Source organism: Ursus arctos, unplaced genomic scaffold (assembly GCF_023065955.2).
Source record: "Ursus arctos isolate Adak ecotype North America unplaced genomic scaffold, UrsArc2.0 scaffold_17, whole genome shotgun sequence".
Taxonomy (NCBI): Eukaryota; Metazoa; Chordata; class Mammalia; order Carnivora; family Ursidae; genus Ursus; species Ursus arctos.
Genome location: NW_026622841.1, coordinates 56140596 through 56160488, shown reverse-complemented (window position 1 = coordinate 56160488; position 19893 = coordinate 56140596). Strand labels below are relative to the sequence as shown.

Sequence of the window (19893 nt, the reverse complement as noted above, 5' to 3'; positions counted from 1 at the left end):
TAATTCTAATTAAAGGAAAATATATGCTCTGTGCCAGCACCAAGTGAGCAGCAACATAAGAAGGCCAAGTGTTTACATTGTAAAGAGGCACCAATTAACACACTACCCCATGCCCTGAAATGCCTCCTCATAGTAAAGTTCTGTAACATCCTTCCCTAAGAGTTATCTTTATGAATGAAATCACCAGGTTAAATCCCTGACCAAACAAATGATGTTAGGCTCCTTTGTGCCTGAGTCTGATATGTGGACATGATGTAATGAAGCAGTAATGCTATTCGAAAAAATAAATGAAATCTTCAAAATTCTATAGATGAACTCTGTAATTGTGGGTCCCATGGGCTCCTCTATTGATGACAATCACTGTCACCAGAAACTGGTTTAGAAACCCACACCAAAGACCATAGAACACTGAAATTACAAAGCTACACGCTGGTCATATGATGACACTCTCCATATTCTGAAAGAAAAAGACCAATATTCAGGCTAATCTATTGTCTACATTTGCTGGTTAACTGCTTTGTATGCGACTCAGCAACAGAAAATGTCTCCGACACTCCCCAGGGTCAGCATCAGAGGGCAGAGAAAGCCATGTACCTGAACAGTCGGGCTGAGCACTATAGAAATGTTCTGTATATTCATTTTTGTTTCCAGTTCCTTCGTGATAACATGGTCCATGTGCACGATCAGCCAAGAAATCAGAAGATAGTTACATTCTGGCAGTTCTTTGAGCAAGCGCTGGAATTCCTGCACCTTCTCGCTCTCTGTGCTCCTCCCACAAGCCTCCTCAAAGCGAGGCATCAGCTCTTTGGTAAGCAGATTCTCCGGAAGGTCTCGCAAATACTGCTTCAACAAACTGGCTACGGTGTTAGGCTCATATTCTTCCAAATTTGGAGACTCCTCTCTGTCATAGGCTGCTTTCAGCTCATCCACCTTTGATTTAATTCCTAAAAACATTCAAATTTCAAAGAGAAAGAGATAATCAAGAAAATATAAGTTTTTAAGTCCTTAGTCCAATCTGCATTTAAGTGATGTGGATTCAGTGCCAGTGACTGCTCATAAAAGTACAAAGTAGCTTCCTGTTGTGTTTAATACTTTGAACTTTAGGCCAATCATTTGAAAAAGCCACAGATTAAGGCCCAGAGACTGCAATGGTCGATGCAAATACTCAAGTGTCATCTAATCTAAACAGCATTTTGTATCAATAGTGCTTACATCCGGGCTTTGGCATTCCTTACCTTATGTGAAAACCTTCCATTACAGTAAGTCTGTAACATATCCAGCACTGACAAAATAAAATCAGTAACTCTAACTATGAAAGTAAGAAGAGAAAGCTTATTTTTGTATAATCTTCATTTTGAGGCAGAAAAGTTAGAAAATAATTCTCATTTTCTTTTTTTTTTTTTTTAAGATTTTATTTATTTATTTGGGGGGGGAGAAAGGAGTAGAAGGAGAGGGACAAGCAGACTCGGTGCTGAGTGTCGAGCCTGACGTGGGGCTCGATCCCATAACCCTGAGATCACAACCTGAACCAAAATCAAGACTCGGAGGCTTAACCGACTGAACCACCTAGGTGCCTCAATAATTCCTATTTTCTTATTTTTATGACAATATAAGTAAAACATAGGGAGTGATAACTTCAAGTGAAATTCCTAGCAAAGATCTCCTCTCTATATATCTAATTTTTCTCCCCCATAGTGCCTACCCAGAACACTGCACAAATAAACAATTAAAATATGTATTTCGTTTGTTGTTACTCTGAAATTATCAAAATGTTTTCTTTTTAAAAACTGGACACTTCAAATAAAATGTCCTATGTAGAGGAAGAGCATATCCAAAATGGTATATATTTGCTTTAAAACTGGAACTTACATATGAATAAGTTAAGAGCCAAAAATCTCCAGCAGAAAACAGTATTATTATGGGCATTCAAAGAAAGAAAAGTCACAGCCATAAACTCTAATCCACAGTGTGCTGCATTCAGCACACTGTCAGAGCTTAAAAAATATTAAAAAATTGATCAAAGCAGAAGCTCAGCCTCCAGGAGTTAATGATCAGGGGAACAGCTCTGTTTGAATGCTCTGACACACAAATAGAGGAGTTCTGCAGCTCCGACTCTCCAAAAGAATGCAAACATCAAAAATAGGTCAAAGACAAAAGAAGCCTTTGAACAAAGCTGCAGAAAACTCTTCAGAGAAACTTTCACCTAAAACAAAATTCCTTCCTGCCTATCAAACTCATGTGAGAGAAGCAGCTATGGTAGTATTGTTTAAATCTTTAAAAATCAATTTATCATTAATTAGTTTTAAAAGTCAAATTTTTAAATTCATTTAAATGTGTTTATTTTCATGTTACTCAAGAGTTATAAATTCCAATTCAATGCCTAATTTGTGGACTTTATCTTCTATAAAATGATAGCATGTTAGCCAAAATACTCTTAAATGATGACATGCTATCTAGGGGACTACGTAAAGGGTTCCCCAATTACCAAAGAGGCCTGTCCCTTCCCAAAAAATCAAAAATACCAAATCTGCCCTCTAAAAATGTATATGAACCAAATAAATGGAAAAACTCAGTGTAATCTTTCTATATTCTAAAGGTGTATGATTTGATTCATCATGAAAACATGTGACCAACAAGTTTTATAAGACAGATCTCCAGTATTAAGAAACTGAATCATAGGAAGGTAATGATTTGGAGCGCCGATGCTGCCACAAGGCAGGACTTCCAGCCTATACAGTACAAAAGTCCTACTACTTTGTAAGAAATATAATCTTTTTCCTTTAAATAGTATTATAGTATATACTTTGCTTGATTTTAGACACCTGAATGAATTATAGTCTTGCCAAATATGAAATTTAAATTTTCATACGTAGGGAACATAAATAAATGGAAAATCAATTTCACTAATCTATGTAACAGCTGCACGTGGCTGACAAAAGCATTCGCATTTGGGGCCAAACATTTAGCAAATAACATTTGTATGTCCCTTAGCTGAACTCAGGAAATATGATTACGTTAATAAAAGTGTCTCCTGGCCAAGAAGCGTCCTTCCCCCGGATGATATCCGTCCTTGTCCCGCTCATCTCCCTCCCAACACTGAGCCCTGCTCACAGAGGAAGGAGGCGAGAAGAAAAAGGCAGAGTCTGAGCGCACCAGAGGGAAGGGACACTACTCATTTGCTTCGCTTAGACTCAGCCGGGCTGCTGCAAACTGTGAACAACTTGTGTGGAAAGCCTCCTCATGGAAGGGAGTATCATAAAAAAAGCAAACTGTCAACACACACACACGCCGTGGGGGATTTCTGTTCAACTGGAAGGACCGAGACTATGATTGAGGCTTAGGACCCATGGCACAATTTTCCTCACAAACTAATCATCTTCCCTCCTTTGAGAAACGGAAGTGAATTTTTAAAAAACGCCCAAGAGAACCGTGTGTCCCCAGTACCTGAAACTCTGTAGATGCCTTCGCACTTCATGCCGTACTTCTCTACGTAATCCACGCACTCGCGGAAAACCGCCGGCAGCCGAATGCCGTCATACATCATGGTCCGCTCGGCTGCATCGGTCAAGGGAACTCCAAAAATGGGTTTGAGATTCGGAACATCAATCTGAGGCACCTCTGGCTCCTGAATTGGCTTCTTCTTTTTCTTCTTTTCCTTCCACTGTTTAACAACATCAGCTGCCGTCAAGTCTTTTGACTTCTTCTCTTTATGTTTCTCTTCTTTGTGCTTTTCTTCTTTATGTTTTTCCTCTTTGGGCTTCTCTTTTATTTTAAAATCCTTCTCTTTCTTTTTAGAAAAGCTGGGCTTCTTAAAAACATGGATTCCCTTGGACCTCTTCATTTTGGAAGGACTTTCAGCTTCATCTCCAGAGCTATCTTCCTGAAAGGCAGCATAGCCTTCAGCTGCCAAAGAAATGCAGGAAACAGAAGTCATCTATCTGTTTAATGTCAAACCGTCCATAAACTTTCTAAAAACAGGACCCAAAAAAAACTGCTACCAGGCCCTGGCTACCTCACTTTTCACTTCCGGGCCAATCCCTCCTGGGTACTGCCAGAAATGAAACGGGTATCTTCTCAGGTAAATGAGACGTGGCAGTGACATCTCCTGACCACAAGAGGGAGGAGAAATGCAGAGTGCCGGTGACCTTTACAACAGGTTTTAGCTGGAACTTCGGCAAACCAAATATGATGATACACAACAAAGGATCTACAGAGAGGGCTAATGGAAAGAGTCCTTCCATAATATAATGTTTTTTCATCATCTGACGATGTCTTCTTACTTCAGATTTTTTTCATACATTGGGTCCCTGTAATTTGAAGCAATCTGACACCACTGACAAAAATGGCACTGCTGTTTGGAAGCTCCAGCCCTTGCCCTATCACAGCCCGCCCTCTTGTCACTAGCTGTTAAGTTCTTTCTGGAGACCACAGCAGGGACTAAATTCTCGTTTGGGTGGAGGACAGAACCAGGAAATTCCCCATCTCCCGATGGTGGCTGAATGCATCGGCCCGTTTCTCTGCATCACCGGCCTTGGTTTCCATACACTGAGGCTTGCTTTATATCGTATAAGAACTATCCTAGTTTGGTTTTGTTGTTGACAAATATAATTCTCCTATTCTTTTCTTTTTTTTTTTTTTTTTTTTTTTTAAGATTTTATTTATTTATGTGACAGAGAGACAGCCAGTGAGAGAGGGAACACAAGAAGGGGGAGTGGGAGAGGAAGAAGCAGGCTCATAGCAGAGGAGCCCGATATGGGACTCGATCCCGGAACGCCGGGATCACGCCCTGAGCCGAAGGCAGACGCTTAACGACTGCGCTACCCAGGTGCCCCGTCTCCTATTCTTTTCTTTAGCCAGCTGCCTTACAAGCTATTTCATAACAAATATTTAAAAATATTTCGCAAATTACCCTCTATTTAAAATACCACAAACTCCACACCAACCAGAAGGGCAGAAACCTTAAGGGCATGATAGCATGATATAAAGCCACTGTAGTTCTCAGACACTGCTGGTGTGAGTGTAAACTGGTACACCCACTCTGGAAAAGTGTTTTGCTGGATCTACTACTGCTAAAATGAGCATGGCCTATAAGAGAGCAACTCCACTCCCAGGCATACACAATAGAAATGTATAAACACCTACAACGACACTCACAGAAGCCCTATTCATGAACTAAAAATGGAAAACAACCCAAATGACCAATAACAGCAGAGTAAATTTTAGTATATTAAAGCAATGAAACAAAACCCAGCAAAACAAATGAACAAATTACCGCCACGTGGAATAACATGGATGAATCTAACAAATATAACTTTGGGTGAAAGAAACTAGACGCAAAAGGAAATACGCTTTCATTTACATAAATTCAAAATAGGCAGTTTCGGGCTATCTTGAAAGAAGCTTACCTTTGGGAAGGGTTGGGGACTCCCTTTGAACCGATAATGGAAGGGAATTTCTAGGGTGCTGATAATGCTCTATTTACAGATGCTTATAATTACAAGGACATATGTCCATTTTGTGATAACTCATTCAAGTTATGTACAATTTGTGCATTCTGCCTCAGTGTTATGCTTCAAAAAACAAATTAACTTAAAAATACCATAAAATTCAAAATAAAGCAATACTCAAAATAACTCACCTGATCTGCTTTTAACATACTAAAGAGCTATGCTTAAACAATTCATCTTTCCTACTGAATAGGAACTATAAACAGAATACATTATGGCATTTGCTTAAGACAAACAAATAACTACTTTTTTCACAGTTCCAATAAAGTGTAGTTACCCCAACTGGCTTACACAACACCTAGCCAAGAAAGTAATATTCTATATAAGTCAAATTCCAATATCTACTTCTTATACATTATTTAAAATAACCAATATAAGAAACTTCCACCAAAAAGCTTTACCATTTCTGGAAATTTGGTATTTTTATTTACAAGAGTAAAACCCTAAAATATGACTCTAGTATACAAAAACTGAGACCCAGAAAAGAACAGAAAATATCAAACAAGAGTCTTTGGACATATTCCCAGAAGATAGCAGGTACATGGGATTAGAGTAAGAGTTTATCTAAAATGTATCAAAAGTGTAGAGAAAAATGGCACTTACTCCTTTTTTCTTTTTTCTTAAATTTTCCTTTTTTCTTCCCATGGTCTTTCTCATCATCAGACACTATGTCAGGAGGTTCATGGAGGCTGTCATGGGGAGGAGAGGGCTCGCCAGTGCGGTACAATCCAGGGAACTTAGTAGGGCTGATCTCCTCAGAGCTGGGGGTTCGGGTAAGACCACTGCCATGCTCCACCCTGCGGTGTTCACTGGGGCTGCTGGTGGGGGGCAGGAAGCACTCAGTCATTCTGCCTCCCTGACGAGACAGTGAAGAGGGTTTCTCTGTTACCTATCCATTACACCTGCACACAGGGAGAAAAGGTCATTAACACCAACCAAACACAAAAGCACCACACACACACAAATGTGGTGAGTAATCCTGCATTTACAAATCAAAAATATTTCTCTTCACGACCCCTCTTAAAAAATATTCATTTTATCATCTCAAGGTATTTTCCATTCATCACACATTTCAGTTCTCAAAGAGCTTTTGTAGAAAGCACTACATCTTTAAGTATTAGAAAGATAAACCAAATGAAAATCAGAGTTCTCAGAGTAGTATACAGAGTTCCTTTTACAAAGAAGTCCCCATTGTAAGGGGTTTCATTTTGACTGCTCTATCCAACATAAAATCTTACTATTTTCCTTTAGGTTATGAACAAACAACTATAAATAATGAATTACAAAGACAACTTATATAGCTATGCATGAATAATTCAGAATCATAATTAAAATTTACAACAGTTGTAGTGATGTATTTGATGACTCAACACAATTATAGATCCCTAATTATAGTTCTATATTGCATGATATTAAGTCATTTGTGTGTTGATAATAACTATTTTATTTCATACTGCAATTATGTTGAAAGAAACAAGGGAGCCCTTATTTGCTCAATCCTAAAATACACACAAAACAGATTCACTAGAACGGACACTGCAAAGGACAAACACGGTAAGAACTCAAGATTTGTTCACTTTTTCTTCCCTAGACAAAGGTTACTACAGTCTAGGTACAGTGTTCAAAAGTTACTTGGATTAGCTCTTATTCCTTTAATATCCTTATGATACTCATTTGGAAAATTATCAGAATCACTTGTTTCTCTTTGCACTTACTTTTAAGGTTATTTTGCAATTTAAGAAATCTACAAGCCCTATATGGCAAGACCAATAAATCTGACCATGAACAGTCAAGATGAGCAAATGTAAAAAAATAAAATAAAAATTGCAATTTGCAATAGCTAAGTTCCTTAAACAGCAAAGAGTTCTTATAAATCACTAAAATATGAACAAATCAATACACCTACACAAAGGATATGATGTAATTCATAGAAAAATGACTAATATCCATATGAAAATAATGTTCAAGTACAATTCTAATTTTTAAAAGCATAAACTAAAACAATAAGTTACCTTTTTTCTAACATCAGACTGGCAAAGAACAAAAAAGTTCATAACACCCAATGTTGGTAAAGATACAAGCAAAGAGGGACTCATGAGAATATCTACTAATAACAGAAGTATACATTAGCACATCTTTTTTGAAAAGCAATTTGGCAGTATCTATCAAAATACGAAATGTACTCTCTGATCCAGGCATTTCTTTTAGGAATTTATCCTTCAGATAGACTTTTATAAGAATTCAAAGATGTACACATGAAAATATTCATTTCAGCACTGTAAAAGCAAAAATGTAATAATCTTAATGGCTATCTATAAAAGATTAGTTAAATTATGATTTATCTGTATAAAAGAATCTAAATTAATACACACAATTTCTGAAAGCATGTTAAGAAACAGTCAACTACTGTTAACTCAGAAGTGGTAAAATGGGAGGGAGAGAAAAAGTATTTTTTTATTCCTTCTACATAGTTTGAAACTTACCATGTCCTTCTATTACTTTTATTACTATTGCTTTAAAAAATACACAGGCCGTGTTTTTTTAATTTCATAAAAATCATGCAGCATTTAAAATCATGTTTTTAATACTATTTAATAATGTGGGGGAAAACTTTATTTACAGCACAATATCAATATTTAAGTATATGAACATATATGCAAAAAAATCGTTAAGAACAGGGGCTCCTGGGTGGCTCAGTCAGTTAAGTGTCTGACTCTTAATTTCAACTCAGGTCGTGATCTCAGGTCATGAGATCAAGTCCTGAGTCAGGCTATGCACTGGACCTCTAGCCTGCTTGGGATTCTCTCTCCCTCTCCCTCTGTCCCTTCCCTCCCTCACTCACATACACACACATTCCCTCTCTAAAAAAAAAAAATCATAAGAACAAGAGAATGTTAATAACGATTACCTCTGAATTATAAGATCATAAGTGACCTATGTTTTCTTCCTATCTTCCTGCATTTCACAATTTTTCTACCCAGTATGCATTATTGCTCATATAATCAGGAAAACATAAAAAAGAGCAGAAAGTTCTCCAATCATTAAAGGATCTGTAAGCATCACTCTAATTCTTCTGTTTTTCTGTTTGGCTATTGTTTTTTAGACATACAGGCTATTTCTCTTCAACCAAAGGCATCATAAATTTTGACAATCACAGGCTTTAAGAGTTCAGGCAGAGCTAGAGCCCAACAGCATCACAGTTACACATTCACAGGTGAGAAAACTGAGCTCTAAGGACCGAGGAAGCCAGAACACAGCTGGAAGGAAGGAGCACAGCTGTAAACTACAGAAATAAACCTGCTTACAGGCATTCCTTCCACACTGAGCCATTTTGTCTTATGCTCCCCTGGCTTTGCACATGCTATCTTCACTCCCAGAAAGCCAGCCCTCCTTCCCACACTTCTGTATGGCCAATACACACCCATCCTTCACCATGATGAAAGTGGGTATGAGGAATCTTTTTGAAATGATGGAAACAGCCCAGATTTGGATTGTGGTAATGGTTATGCAAACCAGCTGATTTACTAAAAATCACTGAATTACACATTTAAAGAGGGTGGATCTTATAGTACGTAAATTACAACTAAATAGAGCTGTTAAAAACAACAACAACAACAACAACAACAACCACACAGGAATAATTTCCAGCAACACTTTATCCAGGAATCCTCCCTCATCACTCCTTTCCTGTGCTCCCCAAATCTCCGGAACACACCTCCAGCACTGCATGCACTGTGCTGTTTTAATTAACGGAGCACCCATCTGTCCAGCAAATTCGTGAGCTCCAGCATTGAACACAACACAGGGCGTTACAGGAAGTACTCAAACATCTATTTAATGAACTAATCAGTTTCTTCCATGTTCTCAACATACTGTAGACTGCTGATGAGACAAAGACCAGAAGAAATGAACGTGACCCTTAGCCTTACATTTTAATTAAGGAAACAAAGCAATGGAACTCAAACTTTATTTGAATTCCTGTGGCTTCAGCAACATTCACATACATTAACTAACCTTAGTACATCCTGTGAGAAAAGAAGTACTTTTCCAGGTTCACAAACGGGGGAGCCACGGCTAGAGGGCCACAGTAACTTACCTAAGTCACACAGCAAGAAGTAAAACTGGGATCTACCCTGAAGCATACATTCTTTCCACTACACTGCCCTTCATGTCTCACACCCAAGAAGAGAGTACACGCATGCCTAGAGGGACAGCACGGTACAGACACAAGCAGAAACACGGGGCTTATTTGTGGGATGGCAGCAAGCCTGGTCTGGTGGGAGCAGTTCCTGGGAAGAAGGATAGGAAAGGCATGGAAAGATAAGGCGGGTTCTGAACTGAATGCCAACTGAGTGCCCAGCTGAGGACACCAGGCTTGATGTGGGAGCTGAGTCATCACCAATTCCAAAGCCTGGAAGTGACAAAACTGGCAGTAAGAGGAGTGAGGGCAGGAATATATACAACCAAATGCCACACAGACTTAGGTCGTTCTCTCCTGCCCTGCAGCACTTTGTAACTTATGCCTACACGCACATGTTCTCCCAGTTCATTTACTATCATTAGTTTCCATCCTAGACTGATAAAGAAGACAGGTTTGTTCATAAGGCATTCAATAGATTATCTTGCAAAAACTATTCTAGACAAATATTTGTTGACTTGCTTCCCCTATAGTTGAGAATGAGTAGAAAGAAGGGCAGCAGCTAACAGCATCCCTGAAGGGGTGAAGGCCTGAATACAGGATGATTAAAAGCAACAATATGTTTCCATGAGGACACACTGGAGCACTGGGGAGCCACAGCAAGCCTACACTTCACCAAATAAAAGCGCAGAAGCGGTCTCAGAGGGTCCATGGTAAATCTGAGTATGAACAGCCAAAGGTAAGAAAATAAAACAAAAATCAGAAATTCCTACTTCTAAGGCAACAGAAGAACTGATGTAAATTTGTAAATATCTGTAAAAAGAATACTTACCCCAACTCCTCTTGGTAAGTACAACTAAAACTCCTGGATACTAGATTTAAAAAAAAAAAAGACAACAGACTGAGTGAAGACAGCTGGTGGGTTAGGGACCTCAGGATTCCAAGAACAAAAGAGCTGGTAGTTCCCAGAGTTTTCTTTTTACCTCTACATTCCAGATTTGGAACTCACGAAGTCCAAAACCCAGAAACACTGCTGGGCATAGATTAAACAACAAAAGCCTGCTCTCTCTAGCCAAAGGACCAGGACAGGGGTTGCCCTGCAAGATGAAAACTTTTAGATAATAGTGGAGTTAGTAAACAGCTCCAGGCAAACACCAGGAAAAATCTGTAGTCCTGCCCCAACCACACCAGTAAGAGGGAGATTAGATTTGTACCGTCACAGGGGTACCCCAGGTGGGGAGCTGGGCCCTTCACACCTGCCAGCTGGTAAGAGTGCTCTGCTCTTGCAAGGGTGTCAGTGGAGACCACATGAAGAATCTGGACTTCCACCCCCAAACTGTAACTAAGCGCCCCACTCCATTCCTGCTGGGTAGTCTCAGGAGGTCTAGTGAAGAGTTAGGATTTTCACCATCACCCAGTGGTAAGGAGGCCACCCCACCTCAGTGTTAATGGAGATCACATGGGAAGCCAGAAGCAAAAGAAGAAAAAAGAAAACCTCCAAAGAAAAGATTAATTACACAGAAAACAAACTGCAATATAGAAGTAAAACCAATAATTACATTACAGGCAATGGACTAAGCATTCCAATAAAAAGGCAGAGATAATCAGAGTGCACAAAAAGCAAGATTCAACAATACGCTGTTTATAGGAGATCCACTTTAAAAATAATTACTACACAAGTTAAAAGCAAATGAATGGAAAAGATATACCATACAAACACAAAACACCAGAAAGGTGGAATCACTACAATACCAGACAAAACAGACTGCAAGACAAGACGCACTGCCAGAAATAAAGGACATTCCCACAGTCATAAATGACGCAATTCTACACATGTACACGCCTAACAACAGAACTTCAAATACAGGAAGCAAAATTGACAGAACTAAAGAGAGAAACAGACAAATCCCCAATTATCATTATCACAGAACTCTCTCAGTAAATGACAAAAACAAGTAAATATAGGCAAAAATATCTCAGCTGGGACACAAAAAGTACAAACCATAAAAGAACAAATTGAAAAATGAGATTTCATCAAAAGTTACTATCTACACACCGAAAGAAAATTAAATTAGGAAAAATAAACGACAAGCTATGTACTGGATGAAAATATTTGTAATACATATATCTGACAAAGAACTCGTTTCTTTAGGAAAAAGCATGCATATGTATATATACAATTTATAAGATATATATGATCTTACAAATCAATAAGACAAACTAATTAAAAAATAACAAGCAAATAATAACAGCAAGCAAAAGATACAAACAGATACTTCACCAAAGAAAATACACAAATAATCAAAAAGCACATGAAAACAATGCTCAATATCATACTCTTCAAGGAAATGCAAATTAAAATCACATTATCTCCTATATACCTACTATAATCACTAAAATTAAAAGGACTACCAGTACCAAGTGTGGACATCAATGTGGAGCAACTGGTACTCTCATCTGCTACCGACAGTAAGTTAAAACAGCACAATCACTTTGAAAAAGTACTTAATAGTTTCCTGTAAAATTAACATACACTTTTTTTTTAAGATTTTATTTATTTGTCAGAAGCAGGGGGAGCAGCAGGCAGAGGGAGAGGCAGACTCCCTGCTGAGCAAGGAGCCCAATGCAGCACTTAATCCCAGGACTCTGGGATCATGACCTGAGCTGAAGGCAGACACTTAAGGAACTGAGCCACCCAGGCGTCCCAACATACACTTTTATCACCTAACAATTCCACTTCCAAGTATTTACTTAAGAGAAATGAAAATGTAAGCGCACCCAAAGACTTGTCAGTGAAAGTTCATGTTACCTTTACTTAGGATAGACAAAAACTGAAGATGACCCAAATATCTATCAAAAAGCAAAAGTTAACAAATTATGATATATCCTCATGATGAAATATTATTCAGCAATAAGAAAGAATGAATTACTGACAGATACAACCACACAGATGAGTCTTAAATACAATGAACCAAAAACCAGACACAAAAGAATACACACTGCATGAGTCCATGTATATGGAATTCCAAAAGAAGCAAAACTAATCTGTAGTGATGGAAAGCCAATCAGAGGTACTGTTGGCCAGATGGGGTAGGCCGGGAAAGTGAATGCAAAGAAGTAAAAGAGAATTTGGGGGGTGATAAAATGTTCTACATCATGATTGTGGTGATGGTTTCATAGGTATACACAACTGTCAAAACACAATAACTGTACACTTCCAACTGGGTGCATTTTACAGCATGTAAATTATACACCAATAAGATTTTTAAAAAAAGCAAGCTTTTTGAAAGAAATTGACAAGCTGATCCTAAAATTTTTAGAAATGCACAAAACTTAGAAAAGCCAAAACCATCTTGAAAAAGTGCAGTTATTAAAGTTAAATTAATCAGTATGGTATTGGAGTATGGAAAGACAAATACGTTGGTGAAACAAAACAAAATTCAGAATGAGACCCATATAGTCAATTGATTCTCAATAAAGCCTCCAAAGGAATTCATAGGGGAAAGGAAAGTCTTCAACAAATGGTGTTGGATAACCATGTGAAAAAAAAGAGAAGCTCAAGCCACTCTGTCACATCATACACAAAATGTAATTCATGATAAATCATACATGCAAAATTTAAAAGCCAATAACTATAAAACTTCTAAAGAAAAACAGATTTTTGAGACATCGGGTTAAGAATTTCTCAGACAGGACCAGAACACATTAACTGTAACACTAAAGATGGAAAAACTGGACCTTATCAAAAGTAAAAACTTCTGCTCATTAAAAAACACTATTAGGAAAATGAATAGTCAAGCCAGTCTTGGAAAAGACATTTACAGAATACATACCTGACAAAAAAGTTATATCCATAATATATAAAGAACTCCTTACAATTCAATAATAAAAAGACAAACAATCCAGAAAAAAAAAATGGGCAAAAGAGTTGAGCAAACAATTTACAAAGAAAAATATATGACTGGTCAAGAAGCCCACGAAAAAGCTCCAACTCGCTAAACACTGAAGAAATGCAAATTAAAACCGGGTAAACTATCAAAAAACACTATCTAGAATGGCTGAAATTTAAATGGAACGAGATCATTCCCAACACTGGTGAAGATGTGGAACATCAGGAAGTTTAATACATTGCCAGTGGGAATGTAAAGTTTAACCACTTTCGGAAAGTGTTTGACAGTATCTTTCGTTAAATCCTACTATATGACCTAGCAATTCCACTGCTATTTACCCAAGAGAAATGGAAACATATCCACAAAGACTTATGATCAGAGTAACTTTATTCATAAAAACTAGAAACGTCTACATTTTCATCAAGAGACTAGAGAAACTACAATATACTCATATTAGCATTTTTTAAATATTAGCGTTTTTGAGAAGGAACAAACTACTCCTACACACAACAAAACAGATGGATTTCAAGTCAGCACACCCAGACACAAAGATCACATAATGTATGGTTCTGTTTATACGAAGTTCTGAAACAATTCAAAAGAATTTAAAACTGTGGTTGTGAGGGTGTGGGGCAGAACCAGGCACTGAGGACAAAACAGCAGGAGAGAATTTTCTGGGTTGACAGCTATGTGCTATATCTTAACAGGCATGTGGGCTATATATATGTACACATTTGTTAAAATTTACTAAACTATACATTTCACTGAATATCAATTATATCTCAATAAAATCTCACAGAAGGGAAAAGCCATGGATGCTACACACAGAGATGACTGTGATCATGAGCCATTAAAAAATACAGAACCTCCTTTTCAAATATTCCTACTCCCACCCCTACCATAAACATCCCACTGCCCCTATACCCCAAATCACTACAATAGGAATGTCTCTTTTAATCTTTCCTCCAGAGAGAACTGCAGGTAAAAAAATGGGGTTTTTTCGTCACCATAGTTTTTAATGAAGAAACGTGTTTAAAACTGTAAAGGAAAAAAAGGGCATGAGATGGCAAAATCTTAGAAGCAAAGTGGTTAAACAAATTGAAAATATTACTGCACAAACATTAAAATATTAAAGTATATATATGGCATATAAAATACAGTACAAATGCAGGGGTTACACTATACTAAAGATAAAAAATGTTACTTCTTCGACATCTGACAAAAAGTACTAAAAGTGTAAAGCACTTTTATGACAGTTTTAATTTATAAGCAAAAAAATAATTTATAAGCAAAAAAAAGTTTCATAAAACTAGACTCAATTTAACTAAATAGTGGCATAAAAACATTCACTTTTTCTCCAAAGAACTATGATATACACTATTCTTAAAATAGTCTTTTCTACTCAGGTATCAGTATTAATCAGTACATGTAATAAGAATCACTCACCCATGCAAAAGGACAAAGTAATATAAGTAGGGAAGAAAGAAAGATTGCTAAATTAAAGTCTCCTGAAATGAGCTTTCGAGAATAACTCTAATGGTTTATTAAACTTGATAATATCAACACAGAAAAAGACCTATTCCAGAAAACCAATAACCTGCTGAACTAGTTTACAAGTCAAACAAATTCAGCATTTTATAAATGCTCTTTATTAATAAATACCAAGCTAAAATTCATTAGAAGCAGCTTTTCCTTGTTTTTCTAGTTTTTAAAAATAAGCAGTAAACTAAGAGTCTCCAACCTAAATCTCTACAAGAGAACCCAAATACTAACTCATTAATATATTACATACTGAAACTCTACTCAGTATTAACCTACTATTTGGGAATGCCAAATTTTGTGAACAGTATCTGCACACACAATGTATTCTGTTCTTCAAATTTCTCAAAATTAAAGGATAAGAGTGCTCAGATCACAAGAGACCACTAAGCACCCCACACAATAAATGAAGAGACCCACACCAAAGCACGTTATGAAGTTTCAGAGCACAAGGGGATAGAAAGAGGATACTAAAATAGATTCCTCCAGGAAGAGCACTTACAAAGGATCAGGGACAATTTGCCAACAGGAACACTGGAAATTTAAAGACAGTAAAGAAAGTAGATTCTAAATTCTGAAAGAAAATTAGTTCCAAGCATATAGGGAGAATTGGGGCACCTGGGTGGCACAGTCGTTAGGCGTCTGCCTTCGCTCAGGGCGTGATCCCGGTGCTCTGGGATCGAGCCCCACATCAGGCTCCTCCGCTGGGAGCCTGCTTCTTCCCCTCCCACTCCCCCTGCTTGTGTTCCCTCTCTCGCTGGCTGTGTCTCTCTGTCAAATAAATAAATAAACTAAATAAATAAATAAATAAATAAGAAAGCAAGCATATAGGGAGAATAAAGACATTTTCAGACACACAGTGTCAAGGAAGGTACTTCCCATACACTTACTCAAGAATCCCAACGACCTGAGTGCAACCCTGGAAAGCAGCAAAGGCAGCCCCAGGAAAAGCAGGCATGTGACCAACTAGTGACACAGTTCACAGTGACACAGGAGGAAGAAGAGCTCCCGAGGACAATGAGATTTACAGACCTCTGGACACATGGAAAAGAATAGTAAGATCTGGTAAAGAGCTGCTGGAGCTTTTGGAATAAATCTGTCATAGGAACAGAATAGAAAAACAAATTAAAAATAAGAGATAACCATTAACTGTTAGGAAAATTAAAAAGTAGATGAGAAAACAAAATTGTATTCTACTGCCTGGCTCGGCATTACACAATATTTATCCAGTCATCATAACGAAAACAATGAACACTGATTCAGTCAAACACTGTGACAGGCATGATTATATCAGAGGGCTAAAGGGAGGGAATTCAGGAAAGGCTATGAGACCTAAATCATCATCTACCATAACACCCAGTTAATACACCATACCTAAAACTGGAATCTAAAAAACAAAATAAATAAATAAAATAGCAGTTTATCATTTAGAAATAAGGACATAAATAACAAAGAAATAGCTAAAAGGAAAAAAATAAGACTGGGGGATGCAAGAATGAGATAGGGTTTTACAGTGTCTTTCAGTACCGCACTGGGGGGCCTCCAAGATCACTCCATGACCCACATAACTGGGCACAGAGTCATACTCATGGCTGAGATTTAGTACATGAAAGGATGCAAACCAAAAATAGCCAAGGAAAAGGCAAGTGGAGAGAAGTCCAGAGGACACCAGGCTCAAGCTTCCAAGAATCCTCCTGCAGTGGGGTCACAGAAACAAGCTGAACTCTTCCTTCCAGCAACAGTAACATGTGAAGTGTCGTCTGCGGGGCAGCTCCTTAGACTGAGCCCAAGGTCTCTGTGGAGCCGAGTTATGTACCAGAATTCCAGACTCCCAGAAAGAAAGCAGGTATTCAGCAGAAACCACACCGCTTTTACCAACAGTTGAGACACAGTAAGCCACTATTCTCATTTAGGAAAGTTTTACATACTGTAGGAAACTTAATAGTCAAGTTCTCCAACACCAGCCAAGGACAGACCCGGCAGGCAGGTCTTCTGTGGACAACAGTCTCAGCCCCCTGTAGTAACTCTGCACAAGTACTATTTGATACCTTAAACTATCTTATGAATTTTTCTGATACATTTTTAAAACAAAAAAATCAGGCGCCTGGGTGGCTCAGTTGGTTAAGCATCTGCCTTCGGCTCAGATCATGATCCCAGAGTCTTGGGATCAAGTCCCACATCAGGCTCCCCGCTCAGTGAAGAGTCTACTTCACCTTCTGCCCCTCCCCCTACTCATGCTCTCTCTCTCTCTCTCTCTCAAATAAATAAAATCTTTAAAAAAAAAACTTTAGAAAATCACGTCTTACAAAAAAGGAATACTGCCAATCTTACTTTTTTTTTTTTAAAGATTTTATTTATTTATTTGACAGAGATAGAGACAGCCAGCGAGAGAGGGAACACAAGCAGGGGGAGTGGGAGAGGGAGAAGCAGGCTCATAGCAGAGGAGCCTGATGTGGGGCTCGATCCCACAACGCCGGGATCACGCCCTGAGCCGAAGGCAGGCGCTTAACCGCTGTGCCACCCAGGCGCCCCTGCCAATCTTACTTTAAAATCATATAAAAGGGGCACATGGGTGGTTCAGTCAGTTAAGTGTCCAAGAATGACTGTAGCTCAAGTCATGATCCCACATCAGGCTCCATGCTCAGCCAGGAATCTGCTTGAGATTCTCTCCTCCTGCCTCTCCCCCGACTTGCACACACACACACACACACACACACACGCACACACACTCTCTCTCTCTCTCTCAAATAAATAAATCTTTAAAAAATTAAAAAGAAATAAAAGAAAAGGGATTTCTCTTAAAATATCAATATTATTGTCCAAGAAAAAATGTTTTTAAGTTTATAAACAAAATGGGACAGATATAATCCTTCAAATGAAGCAGATAAAGTTTAGAGTAGTTCATATCATCAACAATGAAATTCCTCCCATGACAGTATGTTTGAGGTTTATGACCTGTGCCCAGGAAATGCAAACTCGTATTCACATTTACAGGATTGACAACACATCCCTATAGACCAACTGCCATCCAATTCAGCTGTTATATAATTAGTCCTTTCAGATCTTCTAACATTTGTTTAGGGCTGTACTTTAATAGAGATTAATACTCTTTATGTGAGTTACTGTTTCTTTTCTGTACCTTTCTTATATATTATTTATCAGACTTAATCTTTAGTTTCTTCCCTATCCCCAGGAGATTATCCAAACAAATAAACATTAGAGTCCCACAAGCCACTCACAGAAATTCGCTGAATGACATAGTGATTTCATGTCTTCCACTCAGCTCCCCAACATTCTCAGTGTCACTGATTAAAACAATTTACCTAAGACAAGATATATGTGTAAAAGAAAATTTTAAAACGTAAAATTAGGAAGTTCATTACAATGAAAATGAACGTATGAATGCCTTTTCAATGCTGACATCTAACATACAGCTAATGACAAGAAAACAAAAAAACTAGTTAGTTCAGGAAACTGACATAATGCAATCTGTATAATCAACCTCCAGATGAGACCAAAAAAGAAACAGATTCATAAATACAGAGAACAAAACTAATGGTTGCCAGAGGGGACGGGGGTGGGCGGTTGAGCAAAATGGGTAAAGAGGAGTAGGAGGCACAGGCTTCCAGTTACGGAGTGAATAAATCACAGGGATGAAAGGTACAGCACAGGGAATACAGTCGATGGTATTGTAATAGCGTTGTATGGTGACAGATGGTAGCCACACTTGTGGTGCGCACTGTATAACATACAGAGTTGTGGAATCACTATTCTGTACACCTGAAACTAATGTAACATTCTGTGTCAACTGGACTTCAGTATCAAAAATAACAAAATAAAGAGCATAGCTTTAAAGTGAAAGTGAAAGTTCAGACTCTGAGGATTAGAATGTCAGGTGGTGTTGAGGCGCCTGGCACAGTCAGTTAAGCCTCGGACTCTTGGTTTCAGCTCAGATCATGACCTCAGGGTCCTGAGACTGAGTCCCCCCATCCCCCGGGGGCTTCCCACTCAGCAGGGAGTCTGCTCCTCCCACCTCTGTTTGCCCCTCCCCCTGCTCACGCACTCTCTAAAATAAATAATTAAAAAAAAAAAGAGAATGTCAGGTGTTAGAAAATGAGCAGCTAAAACATATAGAAAATAATTCCACCTTCTGCCTCCAAGGTGGAAGACTGGAAAGGACACAATTTAATCCTACATACAGCTGTCCAAATCAAAGAGTATGTATGTTTATTAAATATCAGGGGAAAACCCACACCGGACTATTGTCTTTAAGCAAAATCAAAAGTGCTATCACTAGCTGTCACTCTAATACAAAGGACAAAAAAGTTTTCTCATTTAAAAAATCATAATAAATATCACTCGGTACTTAACAGAGAAACAGAACATTTTTAAAGGAATGGTATATTCTTTAGGGGGCGTGCGGAGACAGGCCTCTTTCCTGCCACATTTCATAATCACATAATCTATTCTCAAGTAAATCTTAAATGAGAACTTAACTGGAGAGTGGAAGGACCAACAAACTTTATTTAACAATAACTTTTAAAATGCACACTATTGGGGGCACCTGGCTGGCTCAGTCAGAAGAGCATGCAACTCTTGATCTGGAGGTTGTGAGTTCAAGTCCCATGTTAGGTGTAGAGATTACTAAACAAAACAAAACAAAAACAGAAACAAAACAATAAACTTAAAATGCACACCACTGGTTACAACAGAAACTGGACAGAAGTATCTAGTCTATGGTTCCCAAACAGTGCGCTGAGGCACCCAGAGCATCATAAGCCAAGTCCATACAGGAGCCATGGGGTATCTTCAATTTGAG

The 19893-nt window shown here is 38.2% G+C and overlaps 1 protein-coding gene across 2 annotated transcripts in view; it reads right to left on the bottom strand.

Moving 5' to 3' along the window:
* RALBP1 (ralA binding protein 1) overlaps positions 1 to 19893 on the bottom strand; it is a 54518-nt gene that overhangs the window by 17029 nt on the left and 17596 nt on the right. For both annotated transcript variants that reach the window (XM_026495988.4, XM_026495987.4), the window contains exons 2-4: positions 6111 to 6409; positions 3445 to 3903; positions 595 to 944 (exon numbers count right to left, since the gene is read on the bottom strand). In XM_026495988.4, coding sequence (XP_026351773.1) covers positions 595 to 944; positions 3445 to 3903; positions 6111 to 6354 — 1053 coding nt within the window. In that variant the 5' untranslated portion in view covers positions 6355 to 6409. The remainder of the gene's footprint in view (positions 1 to 594; positions 945 to 3444; positions 3904 to 6110; positions 6410 to 19893) is intronic.